We start from the raw sequence: 23711 nt of genomic DNA on the forward strand, positions 1-23711 counted from the left end.
GAGAAACTCAAACCACCACCATCACAGATGTGACCACATCCACTCCCTCATCATCCCCACGGGGATCCACTCTTACAGAAGGCACGCCCCAGGAGACATCCTCTTCAGGTGAAACAACCACTTCATATCCAGCTAGTGTGAGCCGCACACCTGCAACAGCATCAGAAATATTGACAACACCAACCTCAACAAACAGAAATTTCTCTCCATCTACTGGAGACAACACATCTCGAATGACATCAAAGATGATGACATCACCAGCTTCAACAGACACCACTGTAATAAACACAAGGGACACAAGGCCAACTGTAACGAGTCATATCACTCCAGTGGTCTCAACAGCCTCAGTGACAGCTGGACTAGAGCAACAATCAACCTTACCCTCTTCCACCACTTCTACTGAGGAAACATCAGCATCTTCTCAGGACCACCAGGCTCAGAGCATGGAAACCACCAGAGAAACTCAAACCACCACCATCACAGATGTGACCACATCCACTCCCTCATCATCCCCACGGGGATCCACTCTTACAGAAGGCACGCCCCAGGAGACATCCTCTTCAGGTGAAACAACCACTTCATATCCAGCTAGTGTGAGCCGCACACCTGCAACAGCATCAGAAATATTGACAACACCAACCTCAACAAACAGAAATTTCTCTCCATCTACTGGAGACAACACATCTCGAATGACATCAAAGATGATGACATCACCAGCTTCAACAGACACCACTGTAATAAACACAAGGGACACAAGGCCAACTGTAACGAGTCATATCACTCCAGTGGTCTCAACAGCCTCAGTGACAGCTGGACTAGAGCAACAATCAACCTTACCCTCTTCCACCACTTCTACTGAGGAAACATCAGCATCTTCTCAGGACCACCAGGCTCAGAGCATGGAAACCACCAGAGAAACTCAAACCACCACCATCACAGATGTGACCACATCCACTCCCTCATCATCCCCACGGGGATCCACTCTTACAGAAGGCACGCCCCAGGAGACATCCTCTTCAGGTGAAACAACCACTTCATATCCAGCTAGTGTGAGCCGCACACCTGCAACAGCATCAGAAATATTGACAACACCAACCTCAACAAACAGAAATTTCTCTCCATCTACTGGAGACAACACATCTCGAATGACATCAAAGATGATGACATCACCAGCTTCAACAGACACCACTGTAATAAACACAAGGGACACAAGGCCAACTGTAACGAGTCATATCACTCCAGTGGTCTCAACAGCCTCAGTGACAGCTGGACTAGAGCAACAATCAACCTTACCCTCTTCCACCACTTCTACTGAGGAAACATCAGCATCTTCTCAGGACCACCAGGCTCAGAGCATGGAAACCACCAGAGAAACTCAAACCACCACCATCACAGATGTGACCACATCCACTCCCTCATCATCCCCACGGGGATCCACTCTTACAGAAGGCACGCCCCAGGAGACATCCTCTTCAGGTGAAACAACCACTTCATATCCAGCTAGTGTGAGCCGCACACCTGCAACAACATCAGAAATATTGACAACACCAACCTCAACAAACAGAAATTTCTCTCCATCTACTGGAGACAACACATCTCGAATGACATCAAAGATGATGACATCACCAGCTTCAACAGACACCACTGTAATAAACACAAGGGACACAAGGCCAACTGTAACGAGTCATATCATTCCAGTGGTCTCAACAGCCTCAGTGACAGCTGGACTAGAGCAACAATCAACCTTACCCTCTTCCACCACTTCTACTGAGGAAACATCAGCATCTTCTCAGGACCACCAGGCTCAGAGCATGGAAACCACCAGAGAAACTCAAACCACCACCATCACAGATGTGACCACATCCACTCCCTCATCATCCCCACGGGGATCCACTCTTACAGAAGGCACGCCCCAGGAGACATCCTCTTCAGGTGAAACAACCACTTCATATCCAGCTAGTGTGAGCCGCACACCTGCAACAGCATCAGAAATATTGACAACACCAACCTCAACAAACAGAAATTTCTCTCCATCTACTGGAGACAACACATCTCGAATGACATCAAAGATGATGACATCACCAGCTTCAACAGACACCACTGTAATAAACACAAGGGACACAAGGCCAACTGTAACGAGTCATATCACTCCAGTGGTCTCAACAGCCTCAGTGACAGCTGGACTAGAGCAACAATCAACCTTACCCTCTTCCACCACTTCTACTGAGGAAACATCAGCATCTTCTCAGGACCACCAGGCTCAGAGCATGGAAACCACCAGAGAAACTCAAACCACCACCATCACAGATGTGACCACATCCACTCCCTCATCATCCCCACGGGGATCCACTCTTACAGAAGGCACGCCCCAGGAGACATCCTCTTCAGGTGAAACAACCACTTCATATCCAGCTAGTGTGAGCCGCACACCTGCAACAGCATCAGAAATATTGACAACACCAACCTCAACAAACAGAAATTTCTCTCCATCTACTGGAGACAACACATCTCGAATGACATCAAAGATGATGACATCACCAGCTTCAACAGACACCACTGTAATAAACACAAGGGACACAAGGCCAACTGTAACGAGTCATATCACTCCAGTGGTCTCAACAGCCTCAGTGACAGCTGGACTAGAGCAACAATCAACCTTACCCTCTTCCACCACTTCTACTGAGGAAACATCAGCATCTTCTCAGGACCACCAGGCTCAGAGCATGGAAACCACCAGAGAAACTCAAACCACCACCATCACAGATGTGACCACATCCACTCCCTCATCATCCCCACGGGGATCCACTCTTACAGAAGGCACGCCCCAGGAGACATCCTCTTCAGGTGAAACAACCACTTCATATCCAGCTAGTGTGAGCCGCACACCTGCAACAACATCAGAAATATTGACAACACCAACCTCAACAAACAGAAATTTCTCTCCATCTACTGGAGACAACACATCTCGAATGACATCAAAGATGATGACATCACCAGCTTCAACAGACACCACTGTAATAAACACAAGGGACACAAGGCCAACTGTAACGAGTCATATCATTCCAGTGGTCTCAACAGCCTCAGTGACAGCTGGACTAGAGCAACAATCAACCTTACCCTCTTCCACCACTTCTACTGAGGAAACATCAGCATCTTCTCAGGACCACCAGGCTCAGAGCATGGAAACCACCAGAGAAACTCAAACCACCACCATCACAGATGTGACCACATCCACTCCCTCATCATCCCCACGGGGATCCACTCTTACAGAAGGCACGCCCCAGGAGACATCCTCTTCAGGTGAAACAACCACTTCATATCCAGCTAGTGTGAGCCGCACACCTGCAACAGCATCAGAAATATTGACAACACCAACCTCAACAAACAGAAATTTCTCTCCATCTACTGGAGACAACACATCTCGAATGACATCAAAGATGATGACATCACCAGCTTCAACAGACACCACTGTAATAAACACAAGGGACACAAGGCCAACTGTAACGAGTCATATCACTCCAGTGGTCTCAACAGCCTCAGTGACAGCTGGACTAGAGCAACAATCAACCTTACCCTCTTCCACCACTTCTACTGAGGAAACATCAGCATCTTCTCAGGACCACCAGGCTCAGAGCATGGAAACCACCAGAGAAACTCAAACCACCACCATCACAGATGTGACCACATCCACTCCCTCATCATCCCCACGGGGATCCACTCTTACAGAAGGCACGCCCCAGGAGACATCCTCTTCAGGTGAAACAACCACTTCATATCCAGCTAGTGTGAGCCGCACACCTGCAACAGCATCAGAAATATTGACAACACCAACCTCAACAAACAGAAATTTCTCTCCATCTACTGGAGACAACACATCTCGAATGACATCAAAGATGATGACATCACCAGCTTCAACAGACACCACTGTAATAAACACAAGGGACACAAGGCCAACTGTAACGAGTCATATCACTCCAGTGGTCTCAACAGCCTCAGTGACAGCTGGACTAGAGCAACAATCAACCTTACCCTCTTCCACCACTTCTACTGAGGAAACATCAGCATCTTCTCAGGACCACCAGGCTCAGAGCATGGAAACCACCAGAGAAACTCAAACCACCACCATCACAGATGTGACCACATCCACTCCCTCATCATCCCCACGGGGATCCACTCTTACAGAAGGCACGCCCCAGGAGACATCCTCTTCAGGTGAAACAATCTCTTCTTCCCCAGCCACGGTGAGCCGCACACCTGCAACAACATCAGAAATGTTGACAACACCACCCTCAACAGACAGAAATTTCTCCCCATCTACTGGAAGCAACACGTCTCCTACAACATCAGAGATGATGACATCACCAGCTTCAACAGACACCACTGTAGAAAACACAATGGACATGTCACCAACTGTAACGAGAAATATCACTCCAGTAGCCTCAACAGTCTCAGTTAAACCTGGACTAGAGGACCAACCAACCTTACCCTCTTCCACCACTTCTACTGAGGAAACGTCAGCATCTTCTCAGGACCACCATACTCAGAGCATAGAAACCACCAGAGAAGCTCAAACAACTACCATCACAGATGTGATCACATCAACCCTCTCATCATCCCCACGTGGACCCACTCTTACAGAAGGCACGCCCCAGGAGACATCCTCTTCAGGTGAAACAACCACTTCATATCCAGCTAGTGTGAGCCACACACCTGCAACAACGTCAGAAATACTGACAGCACGGACCTCAACAGACAGAAATTTCTCTCCATTTAGTGTAAGCAACACATCTCCTACAACATCAGAGATGATCAATTCACCAGCTTCAACAGACACCCTGAGTGATGTAGCCTCTCGTTCTCCTTCCACAATGTTGTCCACAAGTGGAGAAGTTCTGACAACAACCCCAGGCTCATTCACCCATGAAAATACGATGGCTGGGGTCATTTCCCCTGTAGGTTCTGACAATAACTCCTTGACAAATACCACGCAAGTCCCTACTTCCTCAGTGGGCGAGTCAAGCACACCCACCTCTGAGCATCTTGCACCTGTTCAGACAGTAGCCTCTACTATGCATCCTATTACAAAGCCAACAGATATGGTTTCTACAAGTAATCAAAACAGTGTAGCTGGATCCACACCGACTTCACCATTTCCACCGACAAGCTACCTTTCCATCAATACCACTCCTGATACTTCTTCAGCATGTAAGTATTCTAAGAGTCCATTGCTTACTCTACAGCCATCCACAGACTATTCTGTCTCTGACTCTACTTCTTCTGGTAATGTGGGCACAGCTCAGACCATATCGAGTTTCTATACTTCAACAAGTAATTCTTCATTCTCTCAATCAGCCCCTGGCCCTGCAGTCACCTGGAGCTCCACCACCCTATTCACAGGTCACCCCACTCATCTGTCTGTTACCAGCACTTCTCCACCATCCACAGCATCCTTAAGTTCTGCCGTGAAGACTGAGACATCAGGTACGTGGGGACTCCGGGGTCTTGGCCTCTTACAGTGGCCCAATTGACTCAGTTCAGCTTCAAGGAGTGCTTGAGAGAGGAAGGTGAGTTAGCACTGCCAGGCTGGAGTTCAGGTCCACGAGAAGATGAAGTCAGTGGCGGGTATGGTGGGTGACAGGCTCATCATCCCTTCTACCCCAGGAGATAACTGCTTTTCTGCAGGGAGTGATTTGGGTGTGACCAGAAGACAGACAGGTTTCTAGCTGTCTCTCCCAGCTCCTAAAGTCTCTGACTCTCTTTAACTCTGCTATTTTCTCTGTAAAGCCCACTCCAGTCTTCTTTCCCTGCCTGCCCAGGAACAATCGTAACCTCACAGAAGACAGACAGTGGGAGAAGCACAGCAACATCACTACCCTCAACAACCTCCCAGTCCCTTACCACTCCCACTGCTGGCACTTCCAGAGGCACCTGTTCAACAGCTGTCCCAGTCCCTATCAAGCCCGAGAAAGGCAAGTGATTCCATAAAGCTGGGGCCTCTCCACCCTGGGAGGGAGAGAATGGAGTTAGATGTGGAGGTTGTAGCTGTGGCAGCTGGATTGGATCTACCAGTGAGATCCCCCATGGGTCGCTGGGGGAACCAGTTCTGTGGATCTCCCCACTGCCCCACCTGGGCCATTGGAAGTCCAGCCGCTCTCCTACCCCCTTGATAGGGGTGGGTAACTGAGTGCTTAGTTTCAGCCTGCTTGCTCATAGACTGTTGTTTTGAATCAGAAGGGCCTTACAGGGGCAAGGCAAGAGCATCAGAGTTGGGTGCTGAGGGTTGGCTTTGCACGTGGTGCTGGGCTAGGAGCTAGAGATACAAGGTGCTGTCTAGCAAGAGACAGAGCTGCTGCCTCAGTAGGTGCCATTAGAGGAATAAGCCCAGGATATTAGCTGCACACACTGGAAGGCCCGAGGGAATGTCAGGGGTGGGCGGTGGGGTCAAGGTGAAGAGGAGGCTTCCTGGAAAGAGTGAATAGGAGCTGGGGTAGTGGAAGTGCCCCAGGCAGGCAGGAGGGCCTGAACAGCTGGAATAAAGGCATGGACAGGAAAAGCAGTCCTAGTGTTGCATGGGGAGGAGATCCGTAAAGCATTTGGGGTTACCAGAAGTGAGGGGAAGGGTGCTGAGAAGCAAAGCTGTCATGTGAGGGAATCTTGTAGGTAACAGGCACCAGGGAGGACGTGGCGTGGTTTACATTTATAAACAGTGCCATGGCGGCTGGGGTGGGGGATGAATTTGCAGGAGGCCAGGAGAGCAGTGTAGAGACTGCTGCAGTATTCCAAGCAGCACCAGGTGAGGGCTGCCAATATGGAAAGGAGGAGGCCCATTGGAGAAACGTTTAGGACAAGGTTTCTCAAATTGGAGCCCAAGGACCTCCATGGGGGATCTGATGACAAATTCTACGGGGATTTTAAGTTTACCTAGAGAAATACCATCTTAGGGAACAAGTCTCATTCTGTGAAATGATCTTTCAATCACTCATCTTCACTACATTGGAGGAATTTTGTCTTTTCACCCTTAAAAGAATTTTGAGTACCATAACGGGTACAGAATAATCTGTTGGTATTCTGACAGCAGAACCTGTTTTTCTTCAAACTGGGGAAGGCTGAGCGTACCATTTCAGGGGTAAAATGAGGAGATGGGTTGAATGCAAGTGGAGAGAGGAGTCCTTGATGGCTCCCACTTAGGGGAACGGGGGGCAAGGGCGGAGGAGCAGCTTGGGGACACTCTTGGGGGCCCCTACCCGCCCTGATGACATCAGGGCCCATGAGAACTTCCTGCTCCTCTTTGTACCGGCCCAGGCGTTTCCCTCTTCCCCTATGGTCTGTGTGCTGGAGACCAGGAGTTTGTCAAGAGGACTGTGGACTTCACCTCGCCACTCTTCAAACCCCAGATTGGCTTCCCCCTCGGCTCCTCTCTCCGAGATTCCCTCTATGTGAGTCCCCGACTGCAGCCCAAAGGGCAGGACCCATGACCTGCATTCCGCAGGCCTTGCTTCTCCCTCTAAGCCTCAGAGACATCCCTGTGACCATGACCAACCATGACCATGACCGAGCAGGAGAATGGAAGCAACGTTGGTCAGGCACCTACTGTGTCCCTGCCGCTAGCTCAGTTTGCATGCACCATCTTTAATGATAGGGCACCAGCTGAAGAAGACAGGGAGCTAGGCAAGGCCTCCCTACCCAGGTGGACAGAAGGGTTGTCACCTCAGTAGAGAGGTGCCGGGGCCCAGTAAGCTCTCCACTGTTTTCACGGGCCCTTTTATTGAGTAGGATGCTCTGCTTGGGAAAATTGACTCTTTGATGCTGTTCACATTTTCTATAATTATTTCCTGGTTCCCTGGTCCAAGTATTGATACTTCATGTCTCCCGGAGGAGAGCTGAATGGCAGTCGTGGCCCTCAGTGAGGGGGCTGAGTCAGGACACACTGTGAAAGTGTGACACAGCGATGGGGTGAGGGTATCAATTCTTTTAGCTCTAACGGATATAGCACAAGCTTCAGGGGTGGGGCTAAGGGGATTTACCCAGAGACGTCTGCTCTATGATGATGGGCTGGTCTGTAGATGGGTCTGCCACTGAAGCAGGACAAAACCTACCACCTTAGGAAGGACTTAGGACGTGAGGAATGGCCTAAGGATGAAGAGTATTTGTGGGAGAACTATGTACAGTGCCTCTCCCGGCAGGCAGGGAGATGGATGAGACCTTCCAGAGGTTGTTGAAATCTCTGAAGTTCTACCCTCATGCATCCCAGGAGCTGACCCAAGGCTGGGATGTTCCCTCCCTGAATGCTAACCAGAAGAACCTTTGTGCTCAGTTCACAGATAATGGCCAAATCATTTTTCCGGAGTCAGAGTACCAGATTTTCTCCTACCCCAACCCTCCCCTTAGAGGCTTTACAGTCTGGGATCCTGTGGCCCTGGTGGCTCCATTCTGGGACGATGCTGATTTCTCCAGCAGCCGGGGAACCATATTTTACCAGGTGGGCCTTTCAGAGCTCAGCACTCAGAGTCCTGCAGCGGCCAAGGAGAGACAAAGGGCTGTGTGGAGGACCTTGAAAGTGCTCCAGCTGTCAGAGCCCGGGCTCAGTGTGGGCAGGGACTGAAGCTTAAATATGAGGGCGGGAAGGAAGCAGACTAGGACACAACCACAGGAAGACTGCAGGTGACAGAGATGCGGTGCAGCGATCCAAGGTTTGATTTTAGAATGAGGTTGTAGGGGTCCATCCTAACGAGGCTGAATCAAGCAGGAACCCTGCGTGTGCTCCTGGGTGGGGTTTATGACTCCAATCAGTGGGAGGTACCAGCACAATGAAAGCTACCGTAGGCCAATGTGGATCGTGCCCCTGCCACGGACAAGGCACTGTAGAAGGTCCAAAGGTGAAGAAATGCATGCCTGTCTTCAAGGAGCCTTCAGCCGGGCATAGGGAGGTACAGACGGGCGCAGGTGGTTGCACAGTCAGAGCCAGCTTACGCTAAGAGATGCACAAGTTCAAGTCCAGAAGACTTGGGTTTCTGGGCCTCGACTCTCCACTCCATACACCCCAGGTGTCCCTGTGGCCCGAATTTAGATCTATCTTAAGGTCACAGGCACTAACTGTGAAAATGTAGGCCTGGGAGGGGGAAGGATGGGAGACACAGGTGGGCTAAAGTGAGCAGAAAGTGGGGGTCCCTCAGGAGTATTGAGCTGGGACCCTCATTTCCTTGTCCGTATCCGCCTTCTTTTCTAGGAATACGAGACTCTCTATGATGAATACAACCTGCTAGTGAGGGAGGTGGAGTCTTGGATTAAAAGGTTAACAAACACCTGGAACTACAAAGCCAGGTGGACGCTAAAGGTCACGTGGGTCCACGTCCCCGCCTATCCTGCCTGGGGGACCATCGGGGTGAGTGGACCAATGGGCACTTTCCTGTGAACCATCTGGAAGTCAGACATCCTAGAATCCTAGGCAGGGCCCACTCTTCTAAACTCCTCTCTGACTCAAGGACAGATGGCTGATTATAGCACTCCCCTCCGGGCCCACCTCCCCGCCTCCCCATCCCCCATCCCTCCACCTCCAACGCCCCCCCCACCCACCCTGTTTCCTGAGCACTTACCACGTGCCAGGTGTGCCTCAGGGCTTTGCTTACATGACATCACACCAGCCCAGAGCACTGGGTATTAGGAGTTGAAACATGGGACATGAAATTTCTGTTAGTCAAAAGTGGCTGCCTATTGGCAATTTTATATGGCTCAACCTAATATTATTATTCACATATTAGAGATGAGGGAGATGATGGCTAGAGAGGTTAAACAACTTGCTCATGGTCACCCAGCTAGGAAATGACAAAGCCAGGCCTGGAACTGAGGTTTTTCTGACTCTGCACTCTGGCTCTCAACCGAAATGCATCCAGTGGAAGGGGTCACAGCACAGGCTCTTCTTAATCTTCTCTCTGGGGCCTCACCGCTCGGACAGTCACAAAGTTATTCCTTGTGTCTGGTCTAAAAAGTCACTCATTTCTTCCTTGGCTCAACAAGTTCATTGCTTACCTCCTTTGTACAAGCCCAGTGCTTGACACCTACCTTCAGAGAACCTCCAGTCTCACCTGCGTGGTCCTCCACACTATTTAGGGTGAGGGGACATTGGGACAATATCCTTAAGTATCCCAGAGGAAGTTCCTCAGGCCTCTCCCAGCTCTCGAGTGTCTTGGCTAACCTCTCAGGTTGCTGAAGCTTTCTCATACAGACCCTCTTCTAACTGGATTCTAACCCAGAGTCCTTTACCTTCCCTCCCTGGGAAGAAGTCACAAAGAAGGCGAATCCACCACGGCAGGTGCTTTGACAGTTAGGGTGAAATCTGTGCGTAATTCCAAACTTGTTTATATTTTAAGCCCATGCCTTTGCTCTGGGTAGGCCAGGAAAAGGTGACGTGGATGTGGTGGGGGTGGGGGGTGGGATGGGTGGTGGGACATCCCAGATCTCTCACAGGCATCCCTATGTCTGTCTCCTACCAACCCCCAGACCAACACCTACCAGGCCATCCTTTCCACAGACGGGAGCAGGTCCTACGCCATGTTTCTCTACCAAAGCGGCGGTATGCAGTGGGATGTGACCCAGCGCCCAGGCAACCCTGTCCTGATGGGCTTCTCCAGGTAGGACAGGGAGGGGCTGTCAGCCCTTAGCAGATAATTGGAGCCCTGCAGAGCAGGGCTTGCGCTGCACACACACTCCATCCCCCCCAGGACAAGGCAGGATTCCTCCTTGCCAATGCTTCTGACTCACACAGACTCCAGTTCCCATTTCTTGCTGTTTCAGATTAAAAGATTCCTATTCACCCTGCCATTCTCTTTCCTATCCCAATCCCCGTGCACAGTGATAATAATTCCCAGAGCTTTCACTTCTAGGATTTCCACTGACATTAGCTGACCTCTCTCGACTTCTCAAATATCATCACAATAACAGCCAACATTTATTACACCAAGTACTTAATAGGCATTATTTCATTTGACTATCACAACAACCTCATGAAGGAGATACCATTTACTACCCATTCTGCAGGTAAGGAAACTGAGGTACAAATAGACAAGTCATTGCCCAAAGTCACAGAGCTGGGAAGTGGCAAAGCAGGAAGTTGAATCCAAAATATAATGTTGAAATCTGCCTTCCTGACTTCTGATGGGCTGAGAATTAACCTCTCGCCCAGGGGCACCAACAGCTTGTGTGGGGTCAGTGGCAAAGATGGAGAGCAGAGAGGTGGATGGCGCGTGGATGCGGGCGTGGGTTCCCAAGTGTGGAGATGGCTCGTTCTCTGACACAACAGCTCCGAGCCATGGTGTGTGTGCAATCAGTTGTGAAGGTCACATGTAATTTGTTACTGGTAATTGCTGCAAGGGTTTTTCTCCGAGAGTGTGTTCAGGATCGCCCCTATAATTACATTGCTTTCACTTGCTTTTTGATGTGCCCTGGAGGAGAAAGTAGCGGAATTATCCAACCTAGCTAGGAATTTCACACCATTCTGAGTGCACCCATGGAAGGTGTCATGCCCAGGTGCCTCATCTGTCCTGTGTCAAAGGGGAGAAAGGATCCGGAGTCGCTGCTCTGAGGCGTGCACCCAGAGAGGCTGAGGGTTCCGCTCCAGGGTTTCCTCCTTCCTGCAGCGGCGCTTAAACACCACCCCGGGGTGTGTGGGGAGGGGCGGAGCACCCATTGCCCAGGTCCTCCTAACTCAGAGACTGCTCTTAACCCTCACAACCAGCCGTCCCCTACAGCGCCCCCTCTCCAACCCCTAGTTGAAGGGAAACTAACAGGAAGGAGGCCTGAGCTGTTTCTTTCACACCCCTGTCTCAGGACCAGTTTCCTGCAGTTCTCCATCTGATGTGGAATAAATTAGGGCCTCCTACCCCTGCCCCATCCACCTCCTTCCCTCCCCTGCTTAGCGCTGGGAGTCAGTGATTCTGACTGAATAGCTGACTGACCAGCTGATAACTAATGACCGGCTGGACCGAGTGGGCTGACTGACCGGCCAGATGAATGAGTAACTTGCTGACTGAGGGGAAAGACTCTGTGTGTGACAGAGGCCAGAGATTCTTTCCTTTGCCTGCAGTGGAGATGGGTATTTCAAAAATAGCCCGTTGACATTCCAGCCAGTGTGGAAGAAGTATCGTCCAGACCAATTCCTGGATTCCAACTCAGGTAAAAGGGCCACCTTATCACACTGGAGGGATTCAAGTCCTCTTCTGTCTCGCACTCCGTGTGCCATGACAGTCCTAGAGGGGCAGCTCCCTTGTATCTCCACCATCCCAAAGGGTGTTTCCAGCACAATCTGACCTCCCACAGGTGGAATCCAGACTTGGCACTGCCCAGGGAGCAGCGTACCTCCTGCACCCTCATGCAGTACAGAGTCTTCTCCCTGGAACGAGCCAAACCCAGGAGGGCAATGAGAGGGGGCCCAGATCCTGAAAGTGAGGACGGGGTACAGCAGGAGGTGGGGACATGAATGAGCAGTTAGGAGAATTCTCCAAGTGTCCTGTCCTAGAGCTGGAGAGAGAACCCAGATGAGATCCCTTAATGGATCTACCAAAAAGGAGTTCCAGGGGATCTAACATCCATTCAGTCATCATTTATTGAGTACCTGCTGTGTGCTGGACACAGTGCTGAGAGCCACAAGTATGAAAAAAAATAAAGACCAACTATGTTGGTCTCAGAGAGCTCTTTGGTAAGAAGGCCAGTACTTTAGGTCCCATGGGCCTCCTCCATGACTTGTACTGTCTGGTGGCCCCAAAGGGAAAGAAATTACAGTTTCCAAAATGTGATAGAACAAAAGATATTTTAGCATTAGAAATTAGCCACGTAAACTGTGAAGCATAAATCCAGTTCTATTTGTTCTGTGGCAAGAAATTCTGGTAAACAGAAGCTGAGTCAAATCATGAGTGCCATCTTGTGGAGAAAGCTATCCTGTCAGATTAAGTCCCTTCTATCCAGATGCATCTGCTTGTGATGTAGGGGGCGCAATGTGATAGCGTGTGTGTGTGTTTTGGGGGAGAGTATCTGGTGTGTTTCCCTCGATACCAGGCCATTGTGGAGAAGATACACGAAGCTAATCATAAACTATGATTATCCTTTTCAAAACCTTATCAAGCTGTAGTCATCTTGATAATTTCTTCTTTTGTGTGGGAACAGGATCAAAACCTAATACATTACGTCCTATTGCATTTTTTTGTACTCTGGAGCCCCATTTCTCTCTCATGCAGCTGGGGTGGGTGGTAAGTAACTTACAGTTAATTAAAGGTCTATTTGAAGTTCAAACCCCCTTCAGGATTTCTTCTCCCAGTTACTTCTCGTGTCCAAGGATGGCATCTGGGCACAGAGGAAGCTTCCTCAGCCTCGTATTGTCGGAGCAAGCGTCTGCTTCATGTGCCACCCTCCCTGTGGCTCCCCAGCTGACCTCTGAGCCTCAGCCTCCATCCTGGCTGCTTTGGCCACTGGCATGTCTGTGCAAGTGTCTGAGCATGTAGCTGGTGGCTGGTGGCATCACTCACTGAGATATAGGGTGCATGAGGAGAAACTGGTTTGGGGGGATTGGCAGGTATTGGAGCTTAGAGTAGCAGACATGAGGGTAGAGAATGGGGTGGAGTGAAGCTCAGGGCCAGGGTTTGGCTCTGAGTTGGGTATAGGTGAGCTCTCCCTGCCCAGCACTTGTCCCAGGGTTTCACCCTAAGATCCAAGCTTTGGGATTTTGACCGTCACATCAAAGGGGCCTTTGGGGAGGAATCCCTGCCAGCCTCAGTTGGGTTCATCCCTGGAAGAGCTGTCCAGAGTTGGGGGAGTGACATACAGAGGGTGCATTTATGAGTTTTGCTTGTCCCTAAAGCTAAATCAGAGCTTGTGGCCCCAGGCCCTGGGATAACCCCTTCTTCCTCTGCTCCCCCAGGCTTCCGAGGGCTGCAAATCTACAAGCTACACAAGGAAGAAAAGCGCAACTACCGTCTCCAGTGCCTGCAGTGGTTGAAGAGAGAGTCTCAGTGGCCCAGCTGGGGCTGGAACCAGATCTCCTGCCCGTGTTCCTGGAGGCAGGGACTATGGGACTTGAGATTCCAGCCCATCAACATAGGTGACGCCTCCTTCCTACCTCTCGAGGCACCCCCAGTGTCCCCCACAAGCCCACCCCCTCCCTCTGGCCATGCCTGACCTTTCCCTTCCGGGGCACCCTCAGTTCCTCCCTGGAAGCACCCCGACCCCACTGCCGCCACCACCACGGGCATCCTGGGCCTGAGTGTGTCTGGGCTTGTTGCAGCCTGGTCGGGCCTTGGCAGCAGGCAGCTGTGCAGCTTCTCCTCCTGGAGAGGGGGCGTGTGCTGCAGCTACGGACCCTGGGGAGAGCTTCTCCAAGGCTGGAGAGTGCAGAGTCCTTGGCAGTTTGGTAAGTGTGTCCACGGAAAACTCAACCCCGCCTTTTCTGGAGCTTTCTGTTCTTCACTGTCAGAGACCAGCTTGGGTTCCACGTCAGCAGTGGGACCCACAGAATGAAGCCTCTTTTCCCCATTTCCTCCCAGCTGCTTCCCCTCAATTTCCTGATCTTGTAAGATTAGGAAGTTTCCGACATCCCTTCCAGCTGGCATCCTAGGGATTTCTGACTGAGTTCCTCTTGCCCCATCTCCACTTGGCCCATAACCCAGCCCAGAGTAGGGACATCTTTCTAGGGAAGGGGAGGGGCCTGGTCTGACCCAGATTAGCAGGCTGTCTGGGGGAAGACATGGGGTCGTTTCCCGCAGAGACCTTCCAAAGGAGCTAGAGAGGACAGGGTTGGGGGCCCAGGGTAAGCATGTGCTCCCCACCTCCTCCCTGCAATCTCAGCAGCCTCCTTAGTCCCCAGACGACCAGCCACAGCCTCCCACTCCCAGCGCTTGGAAAGCGGTGGGACTCAGCGCCCCCCACTCCAAGAAAGGAAGGACCCTGTGCCTGCCCACCAGAGGCTTTGCTCCACGTGGCTCTGACAAGCCCACAAGGGACATAGTAACTGGTCAATGGCCTAAGGTCATTAAGCAGGGTGGGATCTGAACTCATGTGGGCCTGATTTGCCAACCATGCCCTTGCCGCCCACATCATCCTGCCCAAACCTCCCAGCTGGGTCCTGCAGGTCCCTCATCTCCCCCAACCCGCTGCTCTTCCCCACAGACCAAGAACTGGAGCCGCAGAATTGGTGTTGCCGTTTCAACGATAAGCCCTCCTTCTGCGCCCTGTACCAGCTCAGGAGGCCCCGCGTCAGCTGCGCTGGGTACCAGCCCCCGAGGCCAGGTGAGGCTGCCGGAGCCCAGCCCTGGGGCAGGGCTGAAGTGGAAGATCTGGGGAGGGGTAGCCTCTCGGGGTCTGGACCAGGGCGGCAGAAGCTTCCTGGGGCAGCGCTGTGACCACAAGGGAAGGTGGAGGTGTGTGCGGAGTGTGGCAGAGGAGGGACTTCACACACGGCCCTGCGGAGGGAGAGGTGTGGTAGGTGGGGAGGTAATGAGAGGACATGAGTGGGCACACAAGCACAAGAGGGCTTTCGGGGAGGGTTAAATGCTCCATGAGCACCTCTCCAGGCTGAAGCCTCCCAGGTCTTTCCCTGGTCTGCCCTGCCAACCTAGTACCTCATTTGTTCCAGCCTGGATGTTTGGGGACCCCCACATCACCACGTTGGATGGTGCCAATTACACCTTCAATGGGCTGGGAGACTTCCTGCTGGTCCGGACCCAGGATAGAAACTCCTCCTTCCTGCTGCAGGGCCGCACTGCCCAGACCGGCTCGGCCCAGGCCACCAACTTCATTGCCTTCGCCGCTGAATACAGCTCCAGCAGCCTGGACCCCATCACAGTGAGTAGGGCCGGGGTCCTCCCCTCGCAGGGAGCCTTTAGCCCAGGGACTTTCAGGTGGAGACTGAGGCCCCGGAGGAGAAAGAGAAGGAAGAAGGGAAGGGAGCAGGAGGGAGGGAGGACGCATCCTGCCAGTGCAGTGGTTCAGATTAGGAGTTTGGGATTAACACACATACACACTACTGTATATAAAATAAATCACCAACAAGGACCTACTATATAGCCCAGGGAACTATACCGAATATTTTGTAATAACCTATAAGAGAAGAGAATCTGAAGAATTATATATATATATATTCTTCATATACATATATGTCTGAATTGCTGTGCTGTACACCTGAAACTAACATGATATTGTAAATCAACTATACTTCAATAAAAATAAATAAATAATTTAAAAAAGAGTCAACCCGGGAGACACGGGATTAGGGTCCTGGCTGTGAGACTGAAGGAACAACTTAACTTCCAGTGCCTCTTTTTCCTTAGAGTAAAATGGGGATGATAATATTACCTACCTCACAGGGCCGCAGTGAGATTTAAAAGCTAATCTATGAAACGTGCCTCGCTCAGAGCCTGGCCCATGCCAAGCGCCTCACACATGGTAGCTAGCATCACCTCATGGTCACACTCCCCATCACCTTCACCTTCATCCAAGCCCCAGGCTCTGAGCTCTGCGCAGCCTCCTTCCTCAGTTTCTGGGCCCACCTGCAGGTCGGTCTTAGGCCTCTGCCAATTCCCTTCCAGGTTCAATGGCTCCTTGCGCCCAGTGACACAATCCACGTTCGGCTCAACAACCAGACTGTAACATTTGACACTAACCGTGAAGGTGCAAAAGGTAGGCTGGGGACAGCCGTCAGCTGCCCTCTCCTGCTGCCCTGGGTCAGGATCAGCAGGGTGCCCAGCACCAGGGAGAAGGGAGCTGGGGCGGAGAGGCAGTGGCGTCGGGGAAGAGCAGCGTGGTCACCACCCCTGCTGTCCCTCCAGCAGCTGTGCCTGAGCAGTTCCTTCACCAGAGCTGGGCCTTAAACTTTCCCTCCTCACTTCTCTCCTTCCCCTGAGGCCATGACAGCCTCTCTACGACAGCCCGTCCTCAGTCCCCAGGGAGAAGGGTGTGGGGTGGGCCGTGAAGGTGTCCTGTGATTGTGGTTTGGGGCCACTGGAGTAGGACCCTGCAGGGCATCTCCCAGCTGCTCTTAGTCTCCTCGCTGCATCTTGAAACCTCACTACTGCCAAGTCTTGGGCCTCCAGGGCTCCAACGCTGGCTTTTTCCTCATTTGTCTCCCAACATTCCAGGCCAGGAGATGTTCAACACCTCTGGAGTTGTAATGACCCGCAATGGCTCCACGGTATCAGCCAACTTTGATGGGGCAGTGACCATCTCAGTGATCGCTATGTCCAACATCCTCCACGCGTCCTGCAGCCTCCCGGAGGAGTATAAGAACCACACAGAGGGCCTCATGGGTAAGGAACAGGCAGGAGCCTGCCTCTGCCGTGGGAGCTCAGACCCCCCAGCCCGTAAGCAGCTCCACCTCCAGTGGGCCTGTGGACATCACAGGTGGAGTTTCCTTTCTCAGCCTCCTTGGAACAGAGCCTGAGGGTACAGAGCAGCAGGGAAGGAGGAGGGAGGTAGCTCTTCAGCTGCCTCTGAGGCTCACTTCCCGTCCTCCTGAAGCTCTGGGTCCAGGGCAGCGGTGGGGGGGGGGGGCAGGGGGCATCGAGGATGGGCTCTGGGGAGCATGGGGCCAGCAGCCACCCTTCCCCTCCCTGCCTCCCTCCCTCCCTCTGGCTTCACACCTTCCCACCCTCCCCCATCCCCCACATTCCCTCCCTTCTTTCCCCACTTCCTCCTTCACTTCCTTCTTCCCTGAAGCAGAGGGGCAGGCTCTGAGGCTATAGTCCTCTCCTGGCCTCCTGGAGGACTGAACCGACAACAGATGCCACTGAAAGAGGCTTCGCAGGCCCCCTACTCCCCACATCTCCATGTGACCTGTTGGATGCTCCCCAGGGAAGGGAGGGCCACAGTCCCAGGGTGGCTGACCCCTGCTCTGTCCCTCAGGCTTCTGGAACGGCAACCCAGATGACGACTTCAGGATGCCCAATGGCTCCACCCTTCCCCCAGGGAGCTCCGAGGAGATGCTTTTTCACTATGGAATGGCCTGTGAGTCTGAGCCTCAGGGTCCCCAGGCAGATGGGGTAGGGCCAGGATGAAGGAAGCTGCCGCACTGTCTCCCTCAGGCCTGTGGGGACCAGACCTCTGTCCTCTATGAGAGGGGAGTAGGAAGGAAGAGACCTGAGGATGCTGGTGCCACCTCAGATTTGTCCCCTCCACTTCCGTCCCACCTGCGTCTCTCTACCTGGAAGAGAGGACAAGGAAGCTGGGTGGCCCTCACTCACGAGAGCGGGGACTTCCAGACTCAGAACCTGGAAGTCGCTCTGTCCTTCCACATACCCCTCCCCCACCCAAACCATATAAAGTAAGGGTAAGGGGTGGACACAGCAGAAATATAGCTGGAGTCCCACCCTGGTGCCACCACCATCGCACCTTGTGTGTTTTAGGGGAAATCAACGGAACAAGCCTTTTTGGCAAGAGGGACGACCCTTTGCCGTCCAACTTCACCCCTGTCTTCTTTTCACAACTGTCGGGAAACAAATCTTTGAATGAGAATTTGACCTCCCAGTGTAATGGAGATACCCACTGCATCTACGATGCCCTGGCCACAGGAAACAAAAGCCTTGGACTGTCCACTGAGATGCTCTCTAGAAGATACCAGCTGATGAACACCACCCTGAGTAAGTGGTGTGAGGCCCAGGGAGGCATGTGCAGAGTTGGGGGCAGACGAGGTGACCCCCTTCCATGACACTCCTTTAAGCTACACAGTTTTAAAACTTAACAGACTCTTTTGCTCATGTTATTCCTCTGCTCAAACCGTCCCACGATCCCCCAGCCCTGTCCTTACGATAACCTTCACAGTCCTATCCAGTCTGGCCCCCTTGCCTCTCCAAACTCTTCTCCTAGGACTTCCCACCTCACTCATTCCACTCCAGCCCCACTGGCTTCTTTGTGTTCTTCACACATGCCAGGCTCACACCCGACTCCGAGACACTGCACGTGCTCTTCTCTTTGCCTGGAATGCCCTTCCCCCAGAGAGTCACAGGCTCGTCCCTCACCTCCTTCCAATCTCTATTCAAATGTCACCTTCTCAGCAGTGCCTTTCTTGGCTAGCCTGCCTAAAATTTCACATTCACCCCCACTTCCTGTTTGCCTTCCCTGCTTTATTTTTTCTCCTTAGTATCTATAACTATCTAACATATTTTCTAATTTTCATAGGTATCTTTTTTATTATTTGTTCATGGCTGCATCCTTACTACCTAGAACAGTTCCAGCCATAGAGTAGATGCTCAGTAAATATTCGTTATGACTGACTGACTGAATAAACGATTGTATGGAAATAGCAGGGCTCCAAAACACAGAGACCAGTGCAAAGGTTTTACTCCCTCTCCATTTCCTGACAAATGCAAAGCCCATCAGATGTTACCCTCATGGTTTACAGCCCTCTTCCAAAGGTAAAACTCCACAACGGTCTGAGCAATGCTGACCTCTGATTCACTTCATACCATGCCCAGAATAGCATTCTGATCAGGAAAGAACTTGAATCCTGTTTGAGGAGAAGATAAAAGAGAGAAGAAAGATTTGGGTGTGTGGGCAGTACAACCACAACCTTCTCTGCATGTGTCTGAGAGCAGGTACACAGAATAATTCCTGCTTCTGGAGGTAGGTCACAGCCCGGGCAATGCCTCACACAAGAGAGAGGACTGAAGAAACAGGAGGCCCAGAAGGCAAGAGAGTATCTTGCCTCACATCTCGCATTCCTTCTTTGTGTCTCAGATCAGTACCCCCCGTCTATTGAGGGTCCTGATGTGATGGAAGCCTACATGGGACAGGCCAAGGTGGCTAATTACACCAGCAGCACTAAGGACGTCACATTCACTCTCAGAAACAACTACACTGACTTCAAGCTCTTTGGTAAGAATCCTTGGCTGGGGCTGTAGCAGATGAGGTCACAGTCAAGCTTTGGGTAATTTTGCATTATTATACCCTGTGCAATTTCATGTCACTTTTCCATTGGAATATCCAGGACCAACATTGCTTGGGAATAATCCCTGTAATTCAAATAGGTGCCCCTGGTGAATAGTAGTGATGGGCTTACGGAGATTTGGCTGGCTAGCTAGACTGCCTCTGGGCATGTACAACTGATTCAAAGATCATTTCATCTCAGTCTTATAATACGCAATCATCCTTATGCAATCAACAGATTATTAGAATAAACATAACAATTAACAAATACTAATTTCAAACATTTTCATATCTATTAAAAGAAGGATATCATATGGAACGAGATTTAAAGAAAAGCAAATAACTTCATTTGGTACCTTTCTCACTATTTTTATGTTTGTCAACCATGTTTACTTCACTTTGCCTCTCTTTATCTGCTTTTCTGCGCTGGGACCAAGCAAAGCTCCATCTTTCCCTCCCAGTAATGGTGTGAAGACCTGGTTTCAGGCCTGTAACCATGATCTGGGTCAAGAGTCAAAGCCCAGGGAATTCCCTGGCAGTCCAGTCCTTAAGACCCAGCACTTTCGCTGCCGTGGGCCCGGGCTCAATCCCCGGTTTGGGAACTAAGATCCCACAAACCACGAGGCACGGCAAAAAAAAAAAAAAAAGAGTCAAAGCCCACAGGATGTAGCTTGCCTTCTGTTGCCAGCACTAATTAAGCTGGTGACTGTTCTTTGCGAAAACCAAAGCCCTTAGGGACCTTATTCTGAGCTCTGAGCGCCTCTCTGACTCATTTTCTTTCTCTGTGCATAAGAAGGGACTGCTTTGGCTGTACCCTGTCGCTCCATATAGCATCCCCTCAGGTGCCAAATGAATAGTATCAGGAGATTTTCTCCTCCATGGGGCTCCTATCCTGAAGAGTGTTGGCCTGGAAGTTATGCTCATTTATTCCCTCCTATCAGCTCTTCTCAATCTACTGTTTTAAGGAGACGTTCCTATTTTCTTGAAAACATAAGACAGGTTGGATCAGAAGAGTCTATTGATAGGTAGCAGTGTTTCACTGTAGTCTGGTGTCTGAAGGTAGCTGGTCAAAAGTCCAGGCAATGAGAGCAGCGGGTGAGAAATCAGGGCGAGGGATGAGGATGCCATGAAGCTGAAGTCAGTTTGGCCTGCAGTGTAGCCTGGGGAACCGTTGGGAGGATCCTGGCCTTCGTCCTCCATCGCCCCTGGATGTCCCATCCTGGTGCAGGCCTAGGCGGCGTTGCCTTTTGGGGTCTCTTCAGGGGAAGCAGCTGCCTCCCCCTCTGTGAGGTTCCACCCTACAATCGCTGAGTTGGGCTGTGCCACCTCCAGCTCGGAGCGTGGTCAGGATTACTCCAGGAAACCAGCCTTGCTCAAGGAAATGCCGGAAAAAATCGGAGGGGTGTTCTGGCGGGGGGGGGGGGGGGGATGTCCAACATCAGCTCTTGGGGTGGCGGAGAGCAGAGCAGTTGAGGCCTCCAGCTCTCAACAGTCTCGTCTTCCCTGGGGCAGAGAATGGGACATTGCTATGGACACCAAAGTTGCTGGGACCACTTACTCTGGAGATTCTAGCAAGAAGTGCCAAGGACAACTTGTCGTCTGTACTCAAGCCAAGGACAGTGGTCTGTGCGTGCGAGGCAGAGAGCCAGTGTTTATACAACCAGACCAGCTGGGTGGGTGATTCCTCCCTGGAGGTGAGTGGCGAAGAGGGTTGGCGGTGGGGGGGGGGGAGTTCCAAGTTGAGGGAAAGGAAGTGGGAACTGAAAGGATGTCGTCCTTCAGCTCCTCTGTGCTAATGTGTGTGATGGGAGGCGGGTGGAGCTGTGGTAGGTGAGTAGAGCAGACAACAATCTCGGGCCACAAACTTACAAGTGTAAGAAATGGAACTTTCTTTCCTGCTTATAGCTCAACTGAATTTTTATCTCCCAGCTCCCATTTAGCCAGGCTGGCAGGAAACTTCCACCTCAGTCTTTCTTAGAGTTGCCCAGTCGTTGCCAGCTCCACGGTTCTGGAGTAAGACAGTGAAGAAAGACAGTAAGATGTGGGTAGGAAGGTGCCCATGTGGTCCCTGGGTCTGAGTCTACACGGATCACAGCTCCAGGCACCCTCCCTTCAGACACAGGGGAGTGTTTTGTGGCTTCTGTGTGTTGCTCAGACACAGGAAACCTTGTGGCTTAGGGTCCCATCTGCCTAGAAGCACTGCATAGCCATTTCTCTGGGGCTTCATCTTCATGGTGTTGGGAAGAGAAGTACAGATCCCTCTGATCTTGGTCCCCCCAAAACCTTTTTTTTTCCCCTTTTACTCTCTTCCTCCAACTAAAAGAAACATCTCTTTTGCAGTTTGAAGAAAATCCTTCTCCATTCAAGTTTCTAGCCAAGATACTTGGCCTAAGTCCATGAATCTGGCCCCATCTGCTTTTTTTTTAACTTTTTGGGGGGAGTCAGAAAGGAAAGTGTTCGGCTGGCAATACCCCACTACCTCCTTCACCTCTTACACACACACACACACACACACACACACACACCCTTCTCCTGAAGCATGAGCAGAGAATTCCTACTTGAAAGGGAGAGAGGTGGAGGAGTCCAGGAGGCAGAAAAGGAAAAAAAATACAGAGTAGGGGGAAAAGGGATTAAAATCAATATATTATTTTAGATATCCCAAGATATCCAGTGTTAAAGGGTTCCATTTCGGGGAGCTTTCCAGCGTCATCTCAGTAGGCGAGATAGAAAAGAGAGATGAGGAACTTGATGAGGATCTGGACGGTTCCCCTCCCTGTGCCCTTGTTCTGGTTGTTGCGAGCTCTCACTGTGCTCAGCAACGAGCCTCCTTCTTGGCTGGGAGTCAGCAAGGGAAGAGAGAGCAGGAAACTGCAGCTTACGTAAGATCCAGTTTTCCAGGGATAGTAGAATATTTATTTATTTAGCCCCTGTCTAGGAAGGGTTTCAGGCAAGGAGATTTGCTGTAAGAGGGAAGAGGCTGGGATCCCGGAGCAGAGGCCAGGCAGAGGGCTCAGGAAAAGGATGGCCCAGGGAGGCCACGTGGCCTGGAGGACGGTCTGCCTTTGACAGGGACGTGCAGGCCCAGGGCCTGTTCAAGAAGCTGCTCAGTGGATACTGGCAGAATTATGACAAGGACTCAGGGTCCATGGGTTCTCAGACCTGAGGGGTTGGTACAGCAACACCCCAGAAACCCTTAATGGTTCAGCCTCCTGGCCGCCCAGTGATCAGCAACCTATTCCAGGTGGCCGAATGCAAGTGTGACGGGAACGCCACAGGCCGCTACTGCAACCGCACCAAGGACCCCTGTGAAGAGCAGTGCTTCCCGAGTGTGAAGTGCATTTCCGGGAAGGGCTGTGAGGCCTGCCCCCCGCACCTGACTGGGGATGGACGTCACTGTGCACGTGAGCTGGGGACAGGGCCTCGGCAGGAGGAGGTTCTGGGGACAGGTGACATCTCGAGGGCTTAAGACAACTGGGCGAACCATTTCTCCCCCCTTTCCAGCAAGTCTTTAGAATGTTCAATACAGGTGGGTATGGTAAGGAGGTAAGGTGGGTATGGCAGGGTGTGAGGCCGAAGGAGAAGAGATTGTACAGGCATGGAGGAGGGGCCAGAGCTAAGAAGCCCTGAGGCACTGTTGGGGGAAACCCCGGGCAAAAGACTGAAGATGGCCTGGAGAGGGGAGGGAAATTTAGCAGCAGTCAGGGAGCCAGAAGTAAGCTGGGGTGGGGCCCTCAGGCTCCGGGGGTTTTCAGAGATGCAAGGCCCAGGGTCTCTGCATTTCCCTAGTCAGGACATTGTGTGAGGTGGGGAGG

At 51.6% G+C, this 23711-nt stretch overlaps 2 protein-coding genes across 2 annotated transcripts in view; both read left to right on the plus strand.

Moving 5' to 3' along the window:
* Nucleotides 1–23711, plus strand: part of MUC4 (mucin 4, cell surface associated) — a 63810-nt gene that overhangs the window by 34099 nt on the left and 6000 nt on the right. Inside the window, exons 2-18 of the mRNA XM_067738604.1 lie at nucleotides 5817–5969; nucleotides 7303–7436; nucleotides 8315–8479; nucleotides 9227–9382; nucleotides 10498–10628; nucleotides 12080–12168; nucleotides 13907–14086; nucleotides 14270–14395; nucleotides 15151–15270; nucleotides 15617–15825; nucleotides 16569–16659; nucleotides 17118–17285; nucleotides 17881–17982; nucleotides 18381–18614; nucleotides 19711–19848; nucleotides 21412–21593; nucleotides 23141–23300. Coding sequence (XP_067594705.1) covers nucleotides 5817–5969; nucleotides 7303–7436; nucleotides 8315–8479; nucleotides 9227–9382; nucleotides 10498–10628; nucleotides 12080–12168; nucleotides 13907–14086; nucleotides 14270–14395; nucleotides 15151–15270; nucleotides 15617–15825; nucleotides 16569–16659; nucleotides 17118–17285; nucleotides 17881–17982; nucleotides 18381–18614; nucleotides 19711–19848; nucleotides 21412–21593; nucleotides 23141–23300 — 2538 coding nt within the window. The remainder of the gene's footprint in view (nucleotides 1–5816; nucleotides 5970–7302; nucleotides 7437–8314; nucleotides 8480–9226; nucleotides 9383–10497; nucleotides 10629–12079; nucleotides 12169–13906; nucleotides 14087–14269; nucleotides 14396–15150; nucleotides 15271–15616; nucleotides 15826–16568; nucleotides 16660–17117; nucleotides 17286–17880; nucleotides 17983–18380; nucleotides 18615–19710; nucleotides 19849–21411; nucleotides 21594–23140; nucleotides 23301–23711) is intronic.
* On the plus strand, nucleotides 702–3595 carry LOC137225471 (mucin-4-like). The gene is made up of 6 exons (XM_067739529.1): nucleotides 702–1053; nucleotides 1132–1509; nucleotides 1588–1965; nucleotides 2044–2421; nucleotides 2500–2873; nucleotides 3329–3595. The coding sequence occupies exons 1-6, from the start codon at nucleotides 702–704 to the stop codon at nucleotides 3593–3595; spliced, it is 2127 nt and encodes a 708-aa protein (XP_067595630.1).

Source organism: Pseudorca crassidens, chromosome 5 (genome assembly GCF_039906515.1).
Source record: "Pseudorca crassidens isolate mPseCra1 chromosome 5, mPseCra1.hap1, whole genome shotgun sequence".
NCBI lineage: Eukaryota > Metazoa > Chordata > Mammalia > Artiodactyla > Delphinidae > Pseudorca > Pseudorca crassidens.

Coding starts and splice junctions, on each gene's coding strand:
- LOC137225471 (XM_067739529.1), top strand. CDS start 702: ATGATGACATCACCAGCTTCAACAGACACCACTGTAATAAACACAAGG. Junction 1,054..1,131: donor TTCATATCCAGCTAGTGTGA/GCCGCACACCTG, acceptor CATCTACTGGAG/ACAACACATCTCGAATGACA. Junction 2,422..2,499: donor TTCATATCCAGCTAGTGTGA/GCCGCACACCTG, acceptor CATCTACTGGAG/ACAACACATCTCGAATGACA.